The sequence below is a fragment of the Hyposmocoma kahamanoa genome, unplaced genomic scaffold, assembly GCF_003589595.1.
Source record: "Hyposmocoma kahamanoa isolate Upper Pololo Valley unplaced genomic scaffold, ASM358959v1 100021, whole genome shotgun sequence".
NCBI classification, from domain to species: domain Eukaryota; kingdom Metazoa; phylum Arthropoda; class Insecta; order Lepidoptera; family Cosmopterigidae; genus Hyposmocoma; species Hyposmocoma kahamanoa.
Window position 1 is genome coordinate 3,652,044 of NW_020653200.1, and position 25,088 is coordinate 3,677,131.

A 25,088-nucleotide genomic window follows, 5' to 3' on the forward strand; every position below is an offset into this window, starting at 1 on the left:
AAACTTATATGCGTTGCAAATATTTTTAATACTTTATTCGTGAAAGCTTTGAAATACATTGAATACATTTTCAACACAATTAGGTACAGAATTCTAATTGTCAACCTATGGTAATATCTAGTAATAAGTTACCAAGTCCATATAGACGAACTTTTATTTGTAACTGAAATGATTAGATAATTATGGGAACTTTTGATCAAAGCGCGTGAACAAGAGTGTTGATTTTGGAATAATGGACAACGGAAGTGTTAGGTATTGGCACCGGTATTTCAGACAAGTTATTGTTTAAGGTAAGCAGAGGTGGTATGCCAATGGATTGCACGCCAGCCTCCTCGGGAATTACAGCGGAACCCTCAACGACTTTAATTGGAGTCTTGCCTTCTGTAGACACATCTCGCTTCATTATCAGAGATCTCTTGAATAGTCTCTCCATTAACATAGGACGGTTATTGAAATCATTATCGACGGCCGCGCCGTTATAATTTTCTAGATCTTCTTCTGCATCGGATGTAATTTGCCTCGTAGCTCTGGTCTCCTTAGGATTTTCTAAAACAACCCGCGGATGATTGATTATTAGGTGTCACAAAATGGAAATGAAAAAATTGCCTAATGCTGACAGTAAACTTATATCATAAGTGATATGATTAAATAAGTTAACAATGCTTAACCGTCAATTCCATCGATGCTACACTCTTTGTTGAAGCTTCCGACTGATTTACCTTTACGGGTAATATCTAACTACAATTGATTTAAAGTTTCAAGCCTTGTTTAAAAACTTGGTTTATAATAGTTATTTATTATGGAAGGCTGCAAAGTTGTTGTTTCACGCGAGTGCTTGTATTGGAACTTAGCAAGCGAAGGTTACGATGATACGATTGACGATATGAGCGAAGTGAGTGATTCAGAAATAGAATCCTGAGCGTAGCGAGGGTTTTAAGGCACGAGATGCAAAACAACTTAGCTGCCGAGGGAAACCACACAAATTTTCACCTCACTATAGCGAGGAAAATGGTAAATCAAAGAAAAGCAGTTGAACTATAACAAATCACAGCTACGGCTAAAAAGTCGTTGAAACCAAATACAAAAGGCATGACAACAAGCACATAGAAAAATTCGTGAAGTCCGTTGGTGCGGTCCGTGGCTTACTTGGTATAGCGTCTGCCACAGTATGTTTAAAACGTCGGTTCGAACCCGGCCGGGTCGAAGGAAATTTTTTCTGAGTGTTCGATGTTTGTATTAATAATTAGAACAAATCAGTTTTAATAAACAAAATTAGTCGTCGTTGTCAATTTCATGTCAGCAATAATGAGAATAAAACACACCAACAGATTTTTATTACCTAAATAATGTACAACAAATCGCGTACGTAGTTGTTTATTTTATCATCGAAAGAAAAAGTTAGATGCACTACAGTGCATTGTCAAGTTCGAATTTCCAAATCCTTTTGCTAAACTCAAACTAGGTTGAGACGTTAAGGTTATATAGCTAGAAAATTATAACAATGGTACCCGTGAATATAAAGTAAAGTGGTACTTGGTACTTGGTGCAACGGGCTGATATTCGCAACTCGACGACAAAGCGCCTATTTTGCGTGTTAAAGTAAAGTGTTACATGTACTTACAAGTAACAGTAGTATTATAAACTTACATATGAATAAACACGTTATCCTCATTTTGGGTTCACCTTATCAGGATGAAAAGTAGAAGCTAAATACGAGAATTTCTTTCATTGAGACTCTTAAAGTAAAAGAATTCTACCTGCGTTAGCCGCCTGAAGGGGAGACAGGTGGCTTAGAGTGGTCCACGTTGCGTGAGAATTGTCAACTGAATCATTACCAACGTCCAAGGTTGGTGCAACCCCTACAAGCCTCTGTGCTGTGATATTAGTCAGCAATGGTGTAGGAATATTGCTCAAATCTATATTGGATCCATTCGTGTGATACAATGTTAGAACTTCTTGATTGCCTCTGCAATATAGAGAAAAGACTTACTTTTGAGCTTTTAGCGCGTAGATTTATTACTACTAATAGTAGATAATCGTTTTTTCTTTTTACTCACGAGCTGTTGGTGTAAGTATCATCGCTCTTGTTAGTAAGAATTCCGACTTGGTACACCATCGCGTTAATGACGTACCTGAGGCCAAATAAAACAAATATACCTCTTCGATTTTTTTTTCTGTACCTATATTATTGGATTATAAGGAAAGCAAAAATTCGAAGATTCAAGTTTTGTGATAAGTGTTAGAATAAATAATTTTACATTAGGAAATAGTACTTAATTTCGGAAATGAAACTACTTTTTGGATATATAATTGTGCATATTTGTTTTTTTCTTCAAACAATATTCATAATCTCATACCTAAATAAACGATTTTATACCTTTAAAAAAAAACAAATATACACGATTTTATACCTTCAAGAAAGAACTTACGCAATTTTAGATAGGTACGAGAAAAATAGTTTCATATCCAATGTACACCAATGTATTCCTAATGAATTCTTTGAAGCTTTGAATGTTGTTAGATTGAAATTTAATTAAAAATATTTTTAAATTAATGTGATATTTGTTCTAATTATGTTTCACTTGTAAGCCAACGATACATAGGTGTCTGGGGAGGCGCGTCAAAGACAAAATTTATAGAGCTTGAGAGAGCACACCGAGCTTTGATTAAAGTCATGTATTTAAAAAAAATGGACTATTCAACAGAAAATATTTATATCTTAAGTAATATACTATCCGTCAGAAAACTATATATATTGCAGATTGTTCTTAAAATGCATAAGACATTACCATATGACAGTAAAATAGAAAATAAAAGAAGGAGGGATTATGTAGTACAGGTTCCTACAACTAAGACAACGTTTGCCGCTATGCAGTTCAATAGACGCTCATCATATCTATATAATAAAATTAACAAAGAATTAAATATATTTAATAAAAACTATTATGAATGCAAAAACCGATTATATAAGTGGTTGAAATTACTTAATTACGAGGAAACAGAGAATCTTCTGAGATCCATACAATAGTTATTTCCTAAAATACATCTATATACATTAACACACATACATGTCCTATACACATACATACATACACATTTGATCACTTTTACTTTTAACTATATATTCACACATTAAACATTAATTACACCCATACAACTCAAAATATCTAAGTATACTAATTAAATTGGCACTGTATCCCTTTACACATAATAAATATTAAACTACATAAATATTAAATTTTTGTTTACTTTAGCTTAGCTTAGTTAAAAATCAATAGTCCAATTAATTTGAGTTTTTGTAATATTTAAATATTTTACGTACATTTTAGATTAATTTATATATTAGAAAGCTATGGTTATAGAAGAGCGGAGTCTCCTACCACAGGCATTGCTTTGCTTAAAAGGAGACTCCTGATACTGTGATTGTAAAATGTAAACTTTTAATGAAATAAATTATTATTATTATTATTATTATACGTACGAATAGTTTCTTTTTCTTACTAACTTTTACCTAGTTTCTAGGGAATACCATGAATTATGTGTATCAGAGACTCGATGTTAATTCCAGGGCACTAGCCTGAATATCCTCAGCAGAACTAATTTAGAAACGTTGATTACCCAAATTGGTCTCCACATACAGTAGGTATATCTATTAACCGCTGGGCCACCGTGGCCATCACATAAAGTTATATGGACATATAAATCAATATACAATATGATTTTGTAGCTGTAACATAACGTCTGCCGCATGCCGAGCGAGATGTGGGCCAAGATAACCACGGAATGGAAGCCCCAAATCAAAAGAAGAAGCAGACGCGGTAGACCACGTCGGCGATGGCGAGATAACTTTAGACTCCTTTTTAAAGGACTGACCAGAAGTTGCCCAAGACCGAAGAACAATGTGAAAAGAGGGGGGAAACCTTTGCCCAGCAGCGGGACAGAAGTGGCATATAATAAACCTAAACGCAGTATTTCGACAACGTTGTATACTTTAAAAATTTGAAAGAAATACAAGGCAATTTGCTTTTCCGTACGACGCCTCAAATAATAATATATTTTCTTTCTTTATTTTTATAAGAAATAAGTGCTCATTTGACCTCCATCTCACCTCATGGAAAGTGATGATGCGGTTGACGATGTAGCATGCACACCTAAATAATGCCTATTCACTCTCGCCTTGAAGAGGTCCAAGATATAGCGTTCGGGGAATAAGTCTGCAGGTAGGGAATTCCACTCTCTAGCCTCTCGTCATATAAACGTGGAACCGAAAAGCTTCGTGTGAATCCTGGGAATATCCACAACATAGGGGTGGAATCCCAGCCCACGTCTACTCCCACGATGGTGGAAAGGGGAAGGCGGAATGAAATTATGCAATTCCATCGCACACTCTCCGTGATAGGGATATCCTGTAGAACACCGATATGCAGGCAACTTTACAGCGGTGTTCTCTTTGAGTTAATAAGAATAGAAAGCAAAGAATTTAAATTACTTACATATCTTTATTCGTATCAGTCGAATTGACCAAATGCCCTGGCTCCGTGTTGTCTGATGCTCCTACTGCGATCCATGGGGAGAGTGTGAATAATAATACCTGTGGAAAAATCTTCTTATAATATTCTTTTACAAAGTAAAGTATTAAAGTGAGGTGAAAAATTTTCAAACAGATCCTATTACCAATAATTTCATGTTGGCAGATATAGTAAATGATCTAGAAATACCACGCGCGGATTATTTAAACTACACAGAAATTAGCATACCTATGATATTACCTTTGTTATCTAATTAACGATAAATCATCACATAGTTAGTGATGTATTATCGAGAATCGGGTGGAATTATCTGTCTGAGAAAATGAAGAGTAATGTCGGCGTTACCGTAGTTTGGTGTTGCATTTACATAGCATGTATGTACCACTTACTACAAAACAAGTCATACACTACGTTATAAGTATAAGATACAGCCATCTCTAGTCACATCATATATATTCTTGTGGGGTAGGCGGAGATTACACATCTACACTTGCTAATGTCCTGGCTATCTTTGCTAATCCAAATTTGATGACTAGATTGTTCAGTCACAATCAATGTCATTTATTCAAAGTAGTAGGAGTAGAGCTCCTTGCGAAAGAGGTCATCCAGGGAAGTACTGCTGCATTACCTATTTCTACCGCCAAACGGTAATGTCAGCATTATTGCGTTCCGGTTTTGAAGGGTAAGGGCTTAGACTATGGAAACCATCCTCTAAGGGTAAGGGTGCTGGTGAAATTACAGCTTAGACTATTCCTTTATTTTTTTCCATCCTCTTCTTCTTCTTCTTTTAAATGTTATGGCTCCATTGAAATAATCAATGATTTTGCCAATGTCAAGTAAAAATAACTATGTACGGTAGTTTAATATTATAATAAAAATTATACAAAAAAATGGCGATTGCGCCAATGTCCTCATTTCCCTTCAAAACGAATAAATCTTTCGCCTTTTTCCATCCTCTAAGAATTACAGGCATATGGCACTTGTCACCTTATGTCCCAGGATGACAGGAATAGGATTGTTCGTCCCGTCCCTTGGTAATGTAAAAAAAAAGTATAAATACCTATTAAATACTTAAGCGATGAAGCGGTATTTTCGCACGATCAGAGGAAGTACGGAAAGTCAGTCAATCACATAGATTTAGTCAATCAGGTATAGAACTATATAGAAAAGTTATTTTCAATATGACTGTCACACAATGTTTTAATGATTTTCGTTCTTGGTTGTGATATATTATTATATTACATACCAGTAGACTCAAACGTGCCAGCCCCTCTATTTCTTCCACTATCAACTTTAAACAATATTGAAAAACAGTTTCTTAGTAGCAATGCCTACAATGTATTTTAAAACCAGCTTCAGTTTAGCAACTACGTATTTATGTACGCACAAATGGGCAGGTACTAAAAGGTAATCACCTTCACTTGCGTTCTAGTTCAACGTAATACATACATACCTAATCAGAACTATGATTTTATGTAACCAAGCGGGTATACATATTACACAATCTCACTCATCAAAATTCTCAAAAGTGAGTAGGTGGGTGAACAGCGTCTTATGAGTGTAGTATCTTTCATATTCTGTTCACACAGCACATGCGTTCTTTAAATGTGTTTTACGATTATCTAAATATCGTTGCCGATGACATCTTTATCTGACGATTGTTAAGATTCAGGTGTGTCTCAGTGAGAAGCTGGGCGGCGGCGGACGTTTTGCTAGCCTGTGTAACTGTTCTCGAAATGATAGTTTTAAGAAGATAACGCGAGTCTCCGTTAAATAGGTCATACTTTATACTTACATACTTGCGAACTGTGTGCCTTTTGTACGGGCAGGCTTGGCAATGAGTGCGACCAATAAAGCTATGATCATCGCGGGCATCGCTACAATGGTAAGTAAAATATATTTTTGCCTAAAATGCGACTGCAAAAATATGCTATTTTTATTTATATAAATATTTTATATTTACGTTTTCTCTATATTTAGCTAGTCGGAAATCTGACGCTATTTGGAATAAAATTGTTGTATACTTACATACGCATGTATTTTTCTGTAATATTATGGTGTAATTTCGATACAGCGAATACGGAAGATCTTGTAGATCTTATCTTCTTATAGATCTCTTAATACTTACAGTGCGGTTAATTTTGTTGGCTCGATACTATTCTATTTCAATCATGTAAGGAAATACGAGTAATGCTATCATTTTTACACAACATAATTTCGTATTTTATGCAGCTAACTTCAAGACATTTTGTAAATTTTGTCCCTCCAAATGGTCGCCTTACTTCTCAAACTCTTATCTCAAAGCATTAAGTAATTGAAATGGATTGTGTATACAAATTTTTCAGGCTGATTTCACATTATCTTTCCTTCATATTCACTCACTGGCTTTTACCTAGTCTTAAAGTAATGCATTCGAATCAACACCCTTGATAAGAAATTTATAATAAATAAAAAGTTTTGCCATCTCCTGAATAATCACTCTTTTTATGATACGAGTTTGAGAGAGTAAAGCATTGAAATTAAGAATCCTGTAAGTATAAAACAATCTTAAATAAATTTCAATGTGAGTACCATAGTACCTATATTTATATTGGTAATGTTATGAAATTAATAATGTTATAACTGAAATACTAGGTATCTGGGTACCAATATCACTAATACATTAGAACTATTATTCTACTAATAATAATGCCTACCTATTTGTAATAATACAGTTGAACTAAAAACAGTTGCGCATACGTATTTTAAATAAATTTTTGTATCTATTAAGTAGAGATTTAGAAAAAAGTGAAAGAAATGCCGTGCGCTTGCATTTTAAACATTTTGCTTTTACTTTATCTTCATTGCGAAGCGAAATTTTAGCGAACTTTCTATATAACTACATTATAAATGTGGTTCATATTATTTTTAACAGCGCGATCATTTAATTTAGTCACTATCAGTGACCTAAAACACACTCGGATATAGAACGTATTGTGTAGAGAAATGTCAGTTACTTTATCAGTTTTGTTAAGAGTTTAGACGCCTGATAAGTAAGACGAATTGTTGGGATCACACGATGTGTATATTGTTATTATTTGAAATAAAGAATACCTTCCCTACATATTAAATAATAGTTGCGAACAGTCATCCGCATCCATCGTCAGTGCCCTTGATTCTAAATCACCACATCTTACAATTTGTGCTCTGTTTCTGACTAACTCATTATAACAAAGCAAAGTTGTAAACTCAGATATATCAGAATGTATGTTTTGCTCTATATTTTACGCGCCAGTACACTTATACGAAAATTTAGGACTTCCTTTAAAATTCGTTTTTGTTTATTTTGGGTAGTATAACTTTCCATCAAATTAAATTTTCTATGCAACGATATCTATGTACTAGCGTACTAGATGCGGCGTTCCATACACACTCTGAGTTTACGATGTGTTGTGAAGACACAATACTTCAATATCACAGCTTAATAAGCAACAGTGTTATGATTACACAATAACAGAGTAGGGATAATATTATATGAATAACAGTTACTATGGTTACCATACATAAATTTAAAAAATATAAAAAAAGACTAGGCGGCATGGTCTAAAGATCTTTACATTTTCTCAAGGAAATACATAACATAACATCAACAATTTCAACAACTCGACTGTATTTTTTTCTTTTACTTTATTTGTTTTTCTTTTTAGTAATATAATAATTATAAATAGTAAATGGAAAGCCCCTGCGTTAAAGCAAAATGAAATGTGTTGTGCAATTAATAGCGACTTTGCCAGGGGCTTTACGTTAATTTCCCAACTATGGATAAATATCATTGAGTAAACACTCAATATTATCTGCCTGCCTAGGTCATTCCCAATAGACTGTCACATGGTCACGTCTAACCACGATACTACGGTACAGATACTCTTTGACAAAATTCAACACTAAAACAAAACATTATCACTATTGATAATGTTTTGTTTGGAACATGTAGTTGCTGAGAATGTTCTTGTCTATAGACTGAAGACGTTGTCCTTGGGAGGTTTTTGGTATCCATTTTTCTCCGCGTTTGAATCTCGCACTTTCTGCATGGACCTGATGTGGTTGGTGTAATTGGTTGAAAACGGGTATATTTAGTATTATAATTATACTTAGATGTCATAGCGGATTGAATCTGAATCTGATCTCTTTATAATAGTCGATGGTGGTAGAAATTCTCTGCTGCAGGCTTATTCCCCGAACGCTATAACATGGGCCTTTCCAAGGCAGGAGTGAATAGGCATTATTCAGATGCTAAATCGTCGACCTCATTGTCGCTTTCCATTAGATAACATGGAGGTCAAATGCGCATTTTATTTTTAATCAAAGAAATAATATAAAATGTGGTAGTCGAAAAAGATCAAATTTCACAACATGCCGATTGCGGTATCCTCTATAAATACGACTGATAACTTTAAGATTCGCTGTATGGTTAGATGATAAATACTTTCTTAATTGCGTGTGAAAATGTCTAGGTTCATTAGTGGACGGTAAAGTCAAATGAGACGTGGATGAATGTTTTAATATCTTACATCCTAATGTAGGTAACGAATGCCATTTTCTATTTTTTAGGTACGAATAGGTAAGTACCTACTAATTATTTTTTGACGCTTTTTAGTTGTAGCCTTTAAAATCCTCTCCTTAGAGCCTTATGCCCGATAGCGGAAGGGATGAGGGTTACAGTTATAGCATTATTTATCTGTCTTCCGACCCGGGAATTCACGGAGTAGCGTATCTTATCGTACTTTACATAGCAATGTACGGTACAAATTGTCACACGCTGTGTCACGAATGAGTCCACACCTTACGAAACTTATTATCTGTGCAATCCATTGGAATTCGTTTACTTCCGATTGATCTAAACCGCTATTTTACGTGAAGAACATATACTGTAGGTACTCGTCAAAAGTATGTGGATGAATTAAACTAAATGCACTCGGAACTATGGAATGTTCTGTTAAAGATTTATAAATTAGATATATAGGATCGAATAAGAGGTAATAGAATAAACTGAGCACAGTTAAAGCAATGTGTGTTTTATATTCAGTGACAACACAAGTTACACGGTTACTATGGAAACGATCTTTATGGTAGGCACAAAACACAATAAAGGCTTCATGCCTTAACATCCAGCCCTGTTTATGATGCCTGCAAGGTTGCAAAGCTCTAGGATCCTGGATCCATATAAGGGTTTCGTCAAAATATCAGCTAGTTGCCGAACTGCCGGTACTATGCTCACTTCGATGATGCCATCTGTTACACATTCTCGTATAAAGAAAGATCTTATTTTTATGTGCTTCGTTCTTTGATGAAATTCATACGGCGGATTCTTAGCTAGCCTAATTGCAGACTCATTGTCAATACATAGGCTCGTGAGACATCCTCATCTGTGATATCTTTTATAATCCGCAGCTACAATTTCTGCTTCTGTGGAGGAAATAGCCACGGTAGATTGCCGCTTACTCTGCTTAGATATTGGTGCTCCAGCAAACAAACATAATATGCCAGTAGTGGAGCGTCCTGTATCATGATCACCTTCGTGATCAGCGTCGCTATAACATTCTAAGCCAAGGGCTTTGTCATTGCTGTAAATAATTCTTTTCTCTAAGGTGCCTTTCAAGTAGCGTAATATTCGCTTTACATTTAGGACATGCTCTTTTGAGGAATTATCAAGATTTCGTGATACGACACTTACAGTATATGCAATATCTGGTCTTGTATCTCTCATGAGGTAAGCTAATGCTCCCATTACTTGATGATAAGGGAAGGTCAAAAAATTATCTTGATCTTTTTAGGCTTTTTCTTTGTTAAACTTTACGATAGCAACAGCTTTACAATTCTCCACGCCGAATCTTTCTAGAACGCGTTTAGTGTATGCTCTTTGATGAAGCCAAATGGAACCATTTGATTTCTTTTCTATTTCCATTCCCAGAAAATAGTTTGCTGGTTTGCTTGTAAGTTTAAAACGTTTTTCCAGCTCTTCTAGAAACATTTTCGCTTTCTTTTCACTTGTTGAAGCGAAAAGACCGTCGTCAACGTATAGGGCTAAAACAATTTAAGTTTTACCTCTCTTTCTAATAAACAGACAGGGATCCGCTGTACTCTGTTTAAATCTAATTGCTATAATGTAGTCGGTAATACGTCGATTCCAACAGTGGGGTGCCTGCTTCAGTCCATACAGGCTCTTTTTCAACTTGAACACAAGCTTACTATCAGTAGTGTTCCCTTCTGGAGGCTTCATATAAATTTCCTCAATCAACTTTCCATATACGAAGACAGTTGAAATGTCGAATTGGGCCAGAGACATATTTTCCTTAGCAGCAATTCCTATTATCTACTTTCTACCTCTTGTCCAAAGTACCATCAGGTTTAGTTTTGATTTTGAATATCCATTTGCAAGGAATGGCTTTCAACGATCTGCTCTAGACATAGTTTCTTTGAAAGTTTTAGGATCGTCAACAAGTGCACATGATGTCATGTTGCAGATAAAATCTTCGTACCGACTTGGAGGTTTGAGGGTAGTCCTATCTCTAAGAGTCATTCGAGACGACTGTTCAATTTCATTTTCAGAAAGTTCACCGACATCATTATGTACGTCTTCTTCAATTTCAGGCTCTATAGTTACATGGGACTGCTCTGATTCCTAGATATCTATTTGACCCATTTGATCTTGCTCTTGTTGAACATAAACTTCTCTCTCGAACGATCCATTGTACTGTAATGATGAAGGCAGCGGCTCATCTTCAGATTCTCGCCTGTCTGGAGCATCATTCTGCTGTACAATATTTTCTTTGGGCGTCTCTTGTTGGAGATCTGGTAGCTCACTTTGAAATGTTACATTGATTCGAGTTGATGGTGAAGGAATGTCTTTCTCGTCTCTCAATCCTAGTAACAGTGTCTCTTCAAACGTTACATCTCTAGATCTGATCAACTTATAATTGACTTTATCCCAATTCCTATAGCCTTCATCTCCATCAAAACCAATTAATATTCCTTTCTGAGCTTCTTTGTCAAGCTTCTTGCGACTTATTTTGGGAATGTGTTCATAACATTTACAACCAATGATTCTAAGATGCTTTATACCAGGTTTCTTTTTGAACCATAACTCATAGGGTGATTTTCCTTCTACGCTTGATGGGCCAGTGCGGTTTAAGATATACGCCACAGTGTTAATTAGTTCCGCCCAAAGACCTTGAGGTATCTCCTCATGAGTGATACTCCTCATAGATCGTGCTGCTTCTTCTATCGTCCGATTCTCTCTTTCGACGCGTCCAGCTTGTTCGTGTTTGTGGGGCATCGTTAGTCTCTGTCTTATGCCATACTCGTGTAAGATCTTCTGGAATTTCTCGTTATCGAATTCTCCCCCATTTTCGCTCAGGATTTCTTTAACAGTGTGTCCAGCAACTTTAGCTTCAGGTAACATCAATTTAAGCTTTGACAATGCTTCAGATTTCTGTTTCAGAAAATACAAGTGTCGATAGCGAGTGAAGTCATCTTTAAACTTAGGTAATATCGGAACTTACTAATCGAGTACGGAAAAGGTCCACGTATATCGGTATGAATTAACTCTCCTGGCTGAGTAGCTCGTATTCTTGTACCAAACTTCAGCTTATGGGCTTTTCCATATACACAGTCTTAACACAGATCTGTTTGATTATCCTCCACTTTTAATCCAAATTCTTTTTCTATGACATTTTTTACATGTCGTTTATTCTAATGAGCCAGCCTCTCATGATAGACTTGTAGTGAATTCGTCATTACTGCGTTAATTTCTGTCTTCGGTGACAGGCAATTAAGTTTTAATTTATATAGCACTCCATCAATTTGTCGTGTACCAATTAACGTAATCCTTCCAGCTACTTTCAGTGTACACATGTCGGGTTTTGACTCGAAGACTGTATTTGGTGAGTGATCATGTGCAGCACGAACAGAAAAATAATTAATCTTGGTACATGGGACATACCATACATCTTTAAGTAAAATTTGCTCTCGTCTTCCAGAAACATCAGCCTCAGCAAGGATATTTCCTTTTCGTAATGCTTCTATGGTTTGCCCATTGGCTGCAGTAACTGTACCTTTAAAATATTCTGATGTCTCGTAAAGATCAACTTTATTCGTTACACGGTTTGTCGCACCATTGTCTACGAACCAGTTCTCTTTATCTGGGACTTGTGAGTTGTCAAGGGTCAAGGATCTGTAGGATAACATTCGACGTTGGTCGCGGTTTTGTACGGCCTTTCGTCTGAAATCCATTTCCTGCACTGTCTTATTTGATGTCTAGGTAATCCACATTATTTGTATTTCAATTCTTTTTCTGACCTTTTGAAGATTTCATAATAACGCCCCACTGGTGCCGTTATCTTCAGTTTTGTTCTTTAAGGTTTTTTCATGGGCACATAAAATGTAGTGTAGTCAATCTAACTACCCATATGGGTAGTTATATATATCTAACTACACACATGGTTCTGTCCTTCTTAGTCATAAGTAGCCAGCTTGATTTAAAAGCGAAAAATTCTTCCGGTAAAGTGTCCAAAATCTTGCAGATCAGTAGCATGTCCGGTACTTTTGAATCTAACTGACAGTTCAATTCATGCCAGATATTCTTTAAAGCAGAATAAGGATTCGCTATGTCATTTGCTGTCTCTTTCTTATAACTGAAGAATTGTAGACATAGATCATAGCTTTTATTTTCACTATTTTCTCTATATAGCCTAGTTAACTCTTCCCATACTTCTTGTGAACTTGTCAAACGCTTGACAAGATTTAAAATTTCATCTGTCATATTTGTCGTCATGACAACTAAGGCGGCACTGTCAATGTTCATGAATTCCTGTAATTCTTTTTCATACTTAGCTTTCACAGCCTCTGATGCCTCTGCAGCTGGTGTTTGCGGCTTACATCGCCTATCTTCGATGATATCTAAGGCTCCAGGGATGGCATTAATAACAACCATTATTCTATAATTCTATGATTTGAAGTTTCTTGAATCTTAAGTGTCCTATCTGCAATCGCCTTATCCATAGCGGTTGACACCTGGTACAGATTTCACCATATGAATTTTTCTTTTCGTAAAAGAACGGAAACGGAAAAAATTCTTTCCCAGGATAAAACTTCTTTCCTTACGCTCTGCCACCATGTTAAAGATTTATAAATTAGATATATAGGATCGAATAAGAGGTATAAGTGCGCGCGGAACTAGCTGGCCGCGCCTTAGGTATGTGAGCGGTGGGACGGGGAGGCGGGGGCACTTGATGTCATTACTCAGAATACTCAGTTCGGCGCCGGACTTCGCGGCGGCAACACACGTTGACAGTTCTGGCTAGTTTAGACAAAACGCACAAGAGATTGCAATGTCAAGATGAGTCCGCCGATAAAAAGACAATCTAAGGAAATAATATTTAAAGTGCATACGTTTTTTAAAAAACGGAAAGCCGATGTCAATAGTTTAGAATATAAAACTGATGCGAATATTCATAAATTAGTGGCAGAAGCAACCGGGATATCAGAACGAAGTGTAAGGAGAGTGATTGCTCAAAGTAAAACATCCTTGCAAAATACAGGGGAAGCAAAATTAAACAATTAACTTTTGCACAAACTGGGATATTCATTTAAAAAATGTAAATCGAAGAGATCCCTTTTATTAGAGAGACCAAACATTGTTGAATGGCGAGTGAAATATTTGAGGGCCATAAGAAAATTCAGAGAAGACAAACGAAATATATTCTTTTTGGACGAAACTTACGTTAACCAAAGTCATAATGTCCAAAAATGTTGGCAATCTTCGTCGGAGCCTGGTGTTTATGCAGATATAGGCAAAGGAAGGCGTTTAATAATAGTTCACGCTGGTAGTCGGAACGGGTTAGTTGACGATGCTCTGCTAATTTTTAAATCAGATTCAAAAACAGGAGACTATCATGGAGACATGAACTCTACAAATTTTTACAACTGGGTTGATCGAAAGTTAATACCTAAACTTCCACCTAACTCAGTCATAGTTATGGACAATGCAGCTTACCACTGTGTGCAAGTTGAGAAGAAACCGACTATGTCCTGTATGAAAATTAATATGCAGAATTGGTTGCAAAATCATAACGTGCCCTTTTCTCCCACGATGGTCAAAGCTGAACTCTTGGGCTTGATTAATACGACCCAATCAGAAAAAATATACACGATTGATGAACTTCTGAAAGGTGCAGGTCATACTGTTCTAAGACTACCTCCATATCATCCAGATCTCAACCCAATCGAGCTTGTGTGGGCAAATATAAAAAATTGCCTGGCCAGAGATCACATTAATGCTACATTGGACGAGAAAATTACAATACTAACAAGACTATTTTCTGAATTTTCTGCCGAACAATGGCAAAAATGCGACGACTACGTACAAAAAAACGAACAAGAATACTGGAATCATGATATGAGATATGATACTGTGATGGACGAATTCATTATAAACTTACAAGATGATTCTGACTCAAGTTCAGACAATTCAGAATCAAGTGATTCAGAGGATAATATGTCAGAGTAATTTCATATCTATAAATACAAAGTCGTGTTAGTTACACTAATTAATTAATAATAATTTCATAAATGATTCAAATATGTCGGAAGAATTTCATTTAATTTGTTTTTGGTTTATTTTACTTTTAATTGCAATGTACGGACAACAGCAAGTCCATCAATACATAAATGTCAAATTTATCCAATCAATTTTATACTCTATTCCCTGGACTTTAAGTTGAAAATCAATTGAGGAAATCTGACAGTTTGTGGCGGCCTGTACTGTACATTGTACATTGCAATTAATTAGATAGGTATAATATAAACTTGTAAAAGTTCAATTGGCTTTAATTTTTTCTTTTCAATAACTGAACAATTATTGTTCACGATATCTCGAGATTGGTCGTCACTGTCTAATCTCATGTGCGTTGCGAGCAGCAAGCAACCCGCCCCCTCACCCCTGTCCCTACCTAAGGCGCGGCCAGATAGTTCCGCGCGCACTTTATAATAGAATAAACTCAGCGCAGTTAAAGCAATGTATGTTTTATATTCAGTGACAACACAAGTTAGAAGGTTACTATGGAAACGATCTCTATGGTAGGCACAAAACACAATAAAGGCTTCATACCATTGACTTACAATTATATGGACGTCGGGTCCGCGCTAAAAAGTGTCCGCACTTGTAAGGCGCTAAAATCGTATACAGAGCGCGACACTCCGCTTTAGTCTTCATTTGTTCTACTGACAGCGCGATACTGCGATGACATTACAATTTACATTTCGAATAGGTTGACTTGGGACATTTTTTTCGTGGTTTTTGTTTTAGACCCGTCGTCCATTTATTTGTAAGTCAATGCTTCATACCTTAACATGTTCGATTTTATAATAGTTCAAGTCAACGCAGATTTTCATGTGATAAAATCATTATGTGAAGCAGTTTGCCCACCCTTCTCTAGGTACCTTTTTCTTAATATATCAAATGACGGGACGAACAAGTCGTGCGCCTGATGCTAAGCTGCACGCCTGTCCATAAAAGTTGCAGTGTCACTCAGAGCTTTAAATCGCAAAAGATCTGAGGGGCACTGCCACTATGCCCGTCACCCTGGAACATAAGTTGACAAGTCCCACGTGGATGCAATTTCACCAGGACCCCTTCTCTACAAAACCGGAACACAGTAATGCTGACATTACTGCTTGGCGGCAGAAATAGGTAAGATGGCAGTACTTCCCTGGACGAACTCTTTCACAAGGAGCTCTACTGCTACGACCCCTGACACGGCTAGTTGGCAGGCTGCTAATGCCTCTTATGCGTTAGTGTGACGGATTCCTCTCAGTTTATTCTTAATTTTAGGAAATAAATAAAAATCACAAGATGCAAGGTTGGGACTGTATAGCGGATGACACAATAATTCGAGATTTAGGTACGGTACTACGAAAACTGGTTAATTTGTTTAGTGGAGTGAGCTGGAGCATTACCATGGTGCAGGATCAGTCTGCTTCGCGGACATCGTTCTTTAACATTTTGTAAGGCAAAAGGTAAAAGCTGTTCATATACCAATCTGCAATAACTGTTTTGTAATTTTTCAATAATATACGAGGGTAGTGTGTACCGAAAAATAAGCCTAATCTTTTTTCCGGCACTCCGTCCCTTTTTTACATTTTATGATTTCGCAACGCAGGTTCCTCAGGTAATTATTTTCTTTATGGCATCGGCGAGTGTCAGTTTTAAAAGAATTCCAATTATGAGCGGTTCACGTGGCGACTTTTAGCAGCGATTTAAACGCGATGCAGTCGCTAATCGTCAACCTTTACACACTCAGATGATGATGACAGATGCATACGCGATACAAGCGCGCGACAGCATCGATACAAACACGCGATTGCATCGTTACATTTGGCCTTATAAGCAATTGCATCGATGCAATCGCGTACTTGCATCGATGCAATCGCCTATAAATCGCAAGTGTAGCGATGCAATCGCGCGTTTCACGAACGCGCGTTAAAAGTCGCTGTGTGTAAGTAATCACTCTTATTTTTTTCCATCCTCTAAGGAATTCTTAGAGGATAGAAAAATAAAAAAAGAAGAAGGAATTCTAGCTTTCATTAACTGTCACTATGTCAAAATCTGTGTTTGACGTTTCATGCACCACTTCATAGCATTTGTGGCAACCCCATTCCACGCGGCAGTGTTTTAGATGTTTATTCAAATTGTGAGGAATCCAAAGCTTCCTCACTGGCAGGTCTTGTGCAAAATTGCTTGAAATTGATTCATGCCTTTAGCCATCGAGTATATAAATTAGCTAACAAAGTTCGTATCTGCTGATGTTTCAGTCATAAGCCTCACAGCCTTGATGTTTTCCTGTGTAGTCGCTGTCGCCCTTTGCAAACCTCTTCGTTTAATCTTTCTGAACCATAAAATAAATAAAAAGTGGCAATACATGGAGCTTCATAACTAAATGCTAATTTTAGTCTATCGAAACTTTCTTTCTGATTTAGGCCGCAACGAGTCAAAAAAAACCATTGGACGAAACTATGCTCTCGTTAAATTCCACTTTTTTGACCAATGACAATTCAAATCGTTTAATTTTGTAGATAAATAAAAAAAAACAAAATTCAAAACTGGTATTTTTTAGTAAGGACTGTCAATTTCTCTGCTTGAATGTATACAAGGTCATTGGTTTCACCTATATTTTCTCAGTCGCCGGGAGCATTCGCTGAGCGCATTCGGTCGCGAGAGATCACTTCGCGACCTTTTTTAAGCACTATCAAGTATGTTACTTTATTTGATGCGACGTGAATCTCATTTTCAAAATTTGGTGCAGTATTTAAATTGATGAAATGGTTGCAGTAAAATCTTTATTTATAGACACATAGGCACTAACGAATATTTAAATAGCGTAAAAAATTACGACATTTCCCATGTCATAGTGATGTATTTACCTTTGTGCACACTAAGTACTTTTTTTTTCAGTTTCAAGCTTTGGGTCAGATAATATTCACCTCAATTGGATTATTGCAATACTTCTGTGTTATTGACTTTCTAAAAGAAGTGCCCTTGCTCTTATTTATAAGAATTTTATATTTCCACAGTAAGTATGAACTTCTACAACAAAAAAAATCATCAAACAATTCGAAAATCCTGAAAATGCAGTACTTGTAATAACCGTTCTTTAATTAGTTCTTAATAATCGTAAATCAGACAAAAATGATCTTATTCATGAGATTTGAACGTGTATTCCAGTGTATTTAAAACTTAATTAATTTCAGATCCCGTACCATGTGGTAATAGAATAACTATTGGTCAAAACATAGAAGGTTTGCCGAGCCAAGCAATGGTGATACTCAACGAGGTACCGTTCACGGCACAAAGGACTTTTCTCGTTAACTGTGTCAGCCTCGGTTTGAGCGCTATCTGGTTCATCACCTGTATTGGACTCATGAGTGAGAACTACAAACTTTTTTTTTCGATTTACAACACATCCGTCAGGTTCCGCGGTACAATTACGTCACCAAAAATTTAGGCATTGTCATAAAAATTAAAAGACCTCAATATTGCATAATTATTATACTACTTTTTCGTATCTCCCATACAAAAGACATCAATGTGATCTCTTAACCAAGCTTAATTTTGGTAGTCCTGGAGCACGTCGCGTAGAAGAAAAACTAATCCGGTCATTCGACGTCGATTGTTATATTCTTAAGCAGGTGTGTTCTATTTATATTCATGTTCGTGTTCTGAGCTATGTTTATTAATTACTTAATATTACAAGGTTTTATTTCTCCCACTTTTATTTTTATTTTATTTACTTTTAGAGTTTTTATAACTTTGCATATAAATAATTAATTATATGTTAAAATTTTCAATATTATAGGAGGTGGAGCAAAGGACAAAACAACAAAACCCATACGATGGCCATGGATAATAATAACTATACTTATTTGTGCGTTGGATATAACTGCCACATCTATTTACGCAAATGACTCTTTTCACACAAGGGTACGTTGTAAACTATGGTGATAATAAATGGGCGAGTCGTGTCTCTACGCTTATTAGCTCCGCTTTTATGACGCTGCGCTTACCGTGGCCGAGCACTACGCCCGTGTGTTACCCGCCTATGTTTACAATCATTACTGTTTCCTGTTAGTAACAATCCAATAAATTTCAGACTCTAGCAGAATCTATTGCCTTTATTGGTGCTTCCGTGAGTGGCATAGGTAATGTAGAGATCAATACTTCATGGGCCGCTTGGGTAATGGTGCTCCTCTATTCGAGATTTGGCATTCTGTTCATTCTGAATTTGTTCCTGGTTGTCTCCGTAGTTTTACACGTCAGTGGTAAACGAGCAGAAGATATATCAATTGTGAGTATATTATACAATTTTGTTTTTGTACATATTGTACCTACTTGTAGGTAGACACGTAATACCATTTCATTTTATTACAGCAAGTCGAAGCACCAACGATGGTTAATCAAGCTGTCAGTGTACAGGATGATGATGAAACCAGTGTACAAAGCGAACCAGTCCCCAAAATACCAAGGCCTGGTCTGAGTCAGTCTTTTAGAAGAATGAAAGCGAGGCTATTCGGCAAGGGGCCGACGTTGCCTGTCCCTCGGGCTACTCAAATTGAATTTGCGGGCAACTCTTCCGAGGTTTCGCCGGAGAGGTAAGAAGAACTTGCTTTGATAAAAGGTAATTTGGATTTGGGTAACGTAACTTAAAAACGTTTTGACCAGGTCTCCTCATCCTCCGCCACATAATGCGGATATAGATAAGAAACGCACAGTGAATTTTCCTACAAACCTGCTGTCACTGCCGCAGCGGCTGGAAAACATGATAGCTGAACAGCAGCGACGACTGGACCATGCCGTGGTTGATACAACCGGGCGTCACAGCCCGACGCGCGCCTCTCAGTCCGCACCACATCTTCCTTCTTCCTCAAATGACATTCGCGGGTAACAATAATATTTAGAACTTTTATAATACAGTAGCTAACTCAGTTTTAAGGAACACTAAGTAATGGTCAATAGAATAGTGCACTTATATTTCATGGCAATAATACAAATTTTAAATGGGTTTATCAAACTTTGCCTGTTGCTTGCGTATATGTAGATACGCAAAGTCGAACAACACAAATTTACTGCTCAAGAGCTTTATAGATATTGTAATTATTTCATAAGGTGCTAGTAAAGCCAATTGGGCACAATTTTATACATCTCTTAACTTTTTACTACACAATAGGTACTATTATTCTTCGTTATTATTTTTACTACATAAAGGTGAACTTAAGAACTGCATCAAGTGACTACTTTTGAAGTGAACAACTTAATAAGTTTTTTAATCTACGAACGACTAAGGAACTTAGGGCGCTTTCAAATTATAGCTGGTACTGAATTGACTTGACTAATTTTCATACAATATCTAGTCTGCAAAAGTAGCGCGCGTGATGCGTCTGTAGCGCTACAATTGCGCTTCTAAATATTATATGAAAATTAGTTGAGGTGCGACTGTAGCGCCACAGAGGCGCTACTGACGCACTTCTACATATAAGCGTTTGATTCGAAGGCGCCCTTAAGTTTTTTGTACTTGAGTTAGTGAAATATAACAAGACAAAGTATTATTTCAATCGGCCACCATTAAAATATCATCGCTAAGTAACAATGAATGCCTTACGACTATGTTATTACTTACGACTTGTATACAAGTGGGTAAAAATTGTTACAAATTCACTGCTTGTATATATGTATGTTTTTAGAGTTATTTGAATGCGCTTTCAAGTTAATATCAAAATGTTTAAAGAATCATCATAATTTCTTATTGACAGAATTTTTAAACAAAATTATTTGTTACGGTTTATTAGGTATTGACAGACAATTTACCATAAGCAAATGGCCGTTTGTATTATTATGATAAAAAATAAAGTTGATTTATCCAAACTAATATCATAAACGCGAAAGTAACTCGGTCTGTTACGTTATCAAACCTAAAGCGCAGACCCAAATTTAATGAATTTTGATATGGAGATAGATGGCACCTAGAAGTAGGGCATAAGCTTTTTGTATTATGAAAAGTGACGCGACGAACAAGTCGTGCGCCTGATGGTAAGTTATACGCCACATACCCCTGTATATCCATAACCCTGTAATGCTGTCCCATGAGCATGTAACTTCACCACTGCACTACTACTTTTTGCTACAAAAATAAATCTTAAATGGGGTAAAATAGGAGATGAAAGTTTGTATGGAGAACCAATAATTTCTCAAGTAAATAGTACAGTAGGCTACTCGTAGTACTTATTCTTCGCAGACGAAATCGCGGGCACCAGCTAGTAACAAATATATCGCATAAACACTACTTTTTGCAGTACAATTAAACTGTTCTCTTGAACATATGGTAATGTCCGAATAAGGGATATCCAAGCGCTTAAATTGATTATTATAGTTCCTAACGCAGTTAAAGTATTCAAATGTGCCACACTCCGTCATTTTCGCAGGCATATAAGTAAGTACTATTGTGTTGTGATATAACCTCTACTATAATACTTTTGGATCATCAAAAGCGGTCATTGCAACTCTTAACAGCGTTTTCATATAGCTTTTTTATTATATATTTATAGTCCTGTGCAGTTGATCAGAATATAACAGTTTGGTTAATGGGTACCAGAATGAGGGAGTATTTATAGCCTTTATTGTAGATAACTTATATACTAACTTATCTAATACGTTGTATGACATGCGTACTTATTATATACTTGGTGTAACGGGCTGGTGTCCGCAACTCGACGTCAAGGCGCCTATTTTTACTTATTATATATTACTTACTTATTATTACTCAAATTTGTTGACTCGGTACCTTCAGCTTGTCCTAAGACATAGGTCTCTCCCAGAGATTTCCATTTCAGCCGATCTTTTACTGTTTGCCTCCATGGTCCGCCGGCAACATATTTGAGAATGAGGGAGTATAAAGTATAAATAGTATTTAGATCCGCTACGGATATTTTTAGTTAATTTTGCAGCTACGAACGATTACGGAAGCAGTTACGCAACTCTCAAAATTGTTTCCCGAGCTCCTAAGCCGCTATTATTCAAGATAAAATTATAATCTAAGCTGCAATCCATTAGTGTGTTGATTACGTAGCAAGCGAGTTATCAGAATAGTTATATAGTATAGAATGGATGATAATGTAGATATGGTAGCGCAGACGACGAGACACGGCGGCCGAGCTTCAGGGCCAGCTACCTTGGGCGTACATCCCCGCCTCTGCTCACAGAATGCGTGACCAACTCCCCCCCGACGAAGACCTACCGCCTGTTCCGTTACCGGACTATACGGCCCTCTCTTCCGTTAGAAAAGCTTGTAAGTATATCCTAACTACGATGCCTACACCTAATCATAGCACGCACTTACTTACTTAAGAAAAGATGTTGTTACTTTAACTGGCTCCGTGGCCGAACGGTTACCATGCCGGACTGCCACGCAGAGGTCCAAGTTCAATTCCCGGGCCCGGAGAAATATTTATATGGCCTACATTTATTTCTCTCGAGAGTTTGGGTGTAATTTGTTTGGGTGTTACTTGAATGAACGTGCTTACTTAAATACTCCGTTTATTCCCGGTAGTTCCATGTACTCAGTTCCACGTGGAACCATTGTAACCTTAACATGTCATAATATTACACTCAGTGTTGCTTTTTTCAGCGGTCCACCGAGCCAATTCCAGCTTAAGTTCTCTAACGCACATTCGGGACTACAAAACGCAGACATCACGTCGTAAGTATAAATGTATGCAAATTGATATATTGTTATTATTCGCTAATTTATTACATAATCATCTGCTCATAGATTAAGATAACTTACTTAACTTTTTTTCAGCGCCTTTAACTGAAACTGATGTGCTATATTGACTTCGTAGGACTTGGTGATATATCACTAACACCTTCAAAAATAACAAACCAATGGCAATGGTACTCAAAAAAATCATCTACAGATCAACTCATAGCTTAACCGTTCGAGCTAGAACAACGAATGTTGTACATACACTTCATAGACTATGTTGCAAAAAAACGAGCACTTAAGATATATTCTAATATCAATTAAATTATCATAATTACTAATTTTTTGTTGTGAGTGTTCCATGTTCTATTACGCATGCATGTATGCCATGCAATAATGAACATTCCAAATTAAAATTTTTTAATTTTATGATAATAGTTCTTCGTCTGTCGACCTTCAACAAAGCGCGGGATTAATTTGTTTTTTTATCGTCAAGTTGTCGTCAGTTGTGTATAAATATTCCTTAATTTCACTATTTTATTGATTAATAGAGGTACTGCACAAGTAGTGTTCACTTAAATAAGTTTCATTACGATATGGACAACACTATAGTACCTAGTAAAGCCGTCATTTTTCTCGATGAAGGTTTCTTCAAAAGTTACTTGATTTCAAAAGATTTGGAAGAGGTTCCAAGAGACTGATTCTTTCAGTAGAAGGCCTGGTTCTGGAAGAAAAAGAAGTACAGAACATAGGAATGATAGATTCCTTTTCATTCAAGCCCTAAGAAATCGACAAAAATCTTACAAAGACTTTAAAAATCACCTACAAGAAGTGAGAGTTAGCAAACGGATCTGAAGATTGATGACTTTACTAGGTACTGGTGTTGTCCATATCGTAGTGAACAATATTTAAGTGAACACTGCTTGTGCAGTACAGTATATTAATCAATAAAGTAATTAAACTAAACGCTAGTATATAGATATCGTTGGAAAGTAAGTTATTTTTCTCAACAGACGCTATTAAACAAAAAAAACCCGCGTTTTGTTGATGTTTGGTTGACAAAATTGGAAAGAATTTTAAATTTTAAATTTGGGATGTACATTATTAGCGGCCAGCATGCGTAATAGGAATAGGACATGGAACAACATTCAGAATAATAAATGAATAATTACGAAATAATTAAATGGATATAATGGATGTTTGCAACATCGTGTATGTCGTTTTTTAAAACAGACAACACCGTTTTTTTATTCATGTCCTAACCGGTTAAAGGTGATATTAATGTTTGTAATAACAATTTTATTTGGTGTGTGGCTCATTCGGCATTACCTGCTTTGGTTAATAGACAAACAGGAAAGCGTAGTTACTTACTACCTTGTGACTAACTGTAAATTAAGAGCGCTAAGTTAATCCATATTGTTACTGCTTTAAATTAAGAGTTATGTTGTTACAAAGGAAGATTGATTAACTTAACACTTAAAGTCTGTCCTACTATAGGACAGGCAAATTACTTAATTTGTAAATATTGATTAATTTTTTACATTTTATAAGTTGGATTTAGGCATTTATTAGGTGTATGGATAATTTGTATGTTTCATAAGTAAATAGTAGCTAACCTGTTAAAGCGCAATTATAAACAAGGTGCTTATAAATTCAATATTATAAGTATCGTGTATGTTAAATTTCGTAGAAAATGAATTGTATGTCGTACGCTTACGAATCTCACGCACAAGTGAGATTACGATAAGTTACTTATATTCTTCATATCTTCTACACAAATGGAACCGTCTTTAATTCAGTAAAGAATACTTATATAAGTAAACACATTAAATTTGTTTTATTTTTTCGATAATAATAAAAGGTTTCATTCTTCTTCAATTTTTTGCACGTCGCTCCAAATGCCGAAAGCAGTGAACGCAACAGACATAATTGTAACTAAGACCATAGTCACGGTAAGCCAAGTGAATTTCAGAGCAGGAGCAATATAGGCATTAGCCACATAAAGAGTGTACAGCTGTGAGGGAATGCTCAAAATTCTGTTGACAAGGCTGAGTCGTGGGTACCGTTTCAGTGGCACCAACTGCAGAAACGTGGACGTTATAGTCATTAGGACCTCCAGCACCAAGCGTAGATATAAGAAGATCTTCTTTGGTGTAATTGCTTCAGAAGCCGAGTAATTTGCAAATAAAACACAAATCGCCCGGTATACGACCAAAAAGTACATGGCATTCTCTCCTGTAATTGGAAATAGCGACGTAATCATATTGACTAT

General features: G+C 36.3%; 2 protein-coding genes across 8 annotated transcripts in view; one reads left to right on the forward strand and one right to left on the reverse strand.

Moving 5' to 3' along the window:
- Positions 1 to 6,580, reverse strand: LOC113227225. The gene is made up of 6 exons (XM_026460121.1): positions 6,558 to 6,580; positions 6,325 to 6,406; positions 4,494 to 4,591; positions 2,058 to 2,132; positions 1,758 to 1,966; positions 1 to 546 (listed from the first exon to the last, which is right to left on the reverse strand). The coding sequence occupies exons 1-6, from the start codon at positions 6,563 to 6,565 to the stop codon at positions 197 to 199; spliced, it is 822 nt and encodes a 273-aa protein (XP_026315906.1). The 5' UTR covers positions 6,566 to 6,580; the 3' UTR covers positions 1 to 196.
- Positions 6,293 to 25,088, forward strand: part of LOC113227174 — a 25,379-nt gene continuing 6,583 nt past the window's right edge. Inside the window, exons 1-10 of one of the 7 annotated variants that reach the window (XR_003310180.1) lie at positions 6,293 to 6,414; positions 18,019 to 18,136; positions 18,315 to 18,488; positions 18,920 to 19,044; positions 19,214 to 19,408; positions 19,492 to 19,712; positions 19,783 to 20,001; positions 22,234 to 22,402; positions 22,742 to 22,825; positions 22,916 to 23,108. Coding sequence is in view for 6 of the 7 variants with exons in the window: in XM_026460058.1 (XP_026315843.1) it covers positions 6,367 to 6,414; positions 18,019 to 18,136; positions 18,315 to 18,488; positions 18,920 to 19,044; positions 19,214 to 19,408; positions 19,492 to 19,712; positions 19,783 to 20,001; positions 22,248 to 22,402; positions 22,742 to 22,825; positions 22,916 to 22,947 (1,371 nt within the window). In the remaining variant the exon portion in view is untranslated. Of the gene's footprint in view, positions 6,415 to 17,745; positions 17,841 to 18,018; positions 18,137 to 18,314; positions 18,489 to 18,919; positions 19,045 to 19,213; positions 19,409 to 19,491; positions 19,713 to 19,782; positions 20,002 to 22,233; positions 22,403 to 22,741; positions 22,826 to 22,915; positions 23,109 to 25,088 lie in introns of those variants that run through there. The other 6 variants (XM_026460081.1, XM_026460058.1, XM_026460073.1 and 3 more) reach the window with 6 other exon arrangements.

Coding starts and splice junctions, on each gene's coding strand:
- LOC113227225 (XM_026460121.1), bottom strand. Junction 1,967..2,057: donor GATACTTACACCAACAGCTC/GTGAGTAAAAAG, acceptor TCTATATTGCAG/AGGCAATCAAGAAGTTCTAA. Junction 547..1,757: donor CCTTCAGGCGGCTAACGCAG/GTAGAATTCTTT, acceptor GGGTTGTTTTAG/AAAATCCTAAGGAGACCAGA.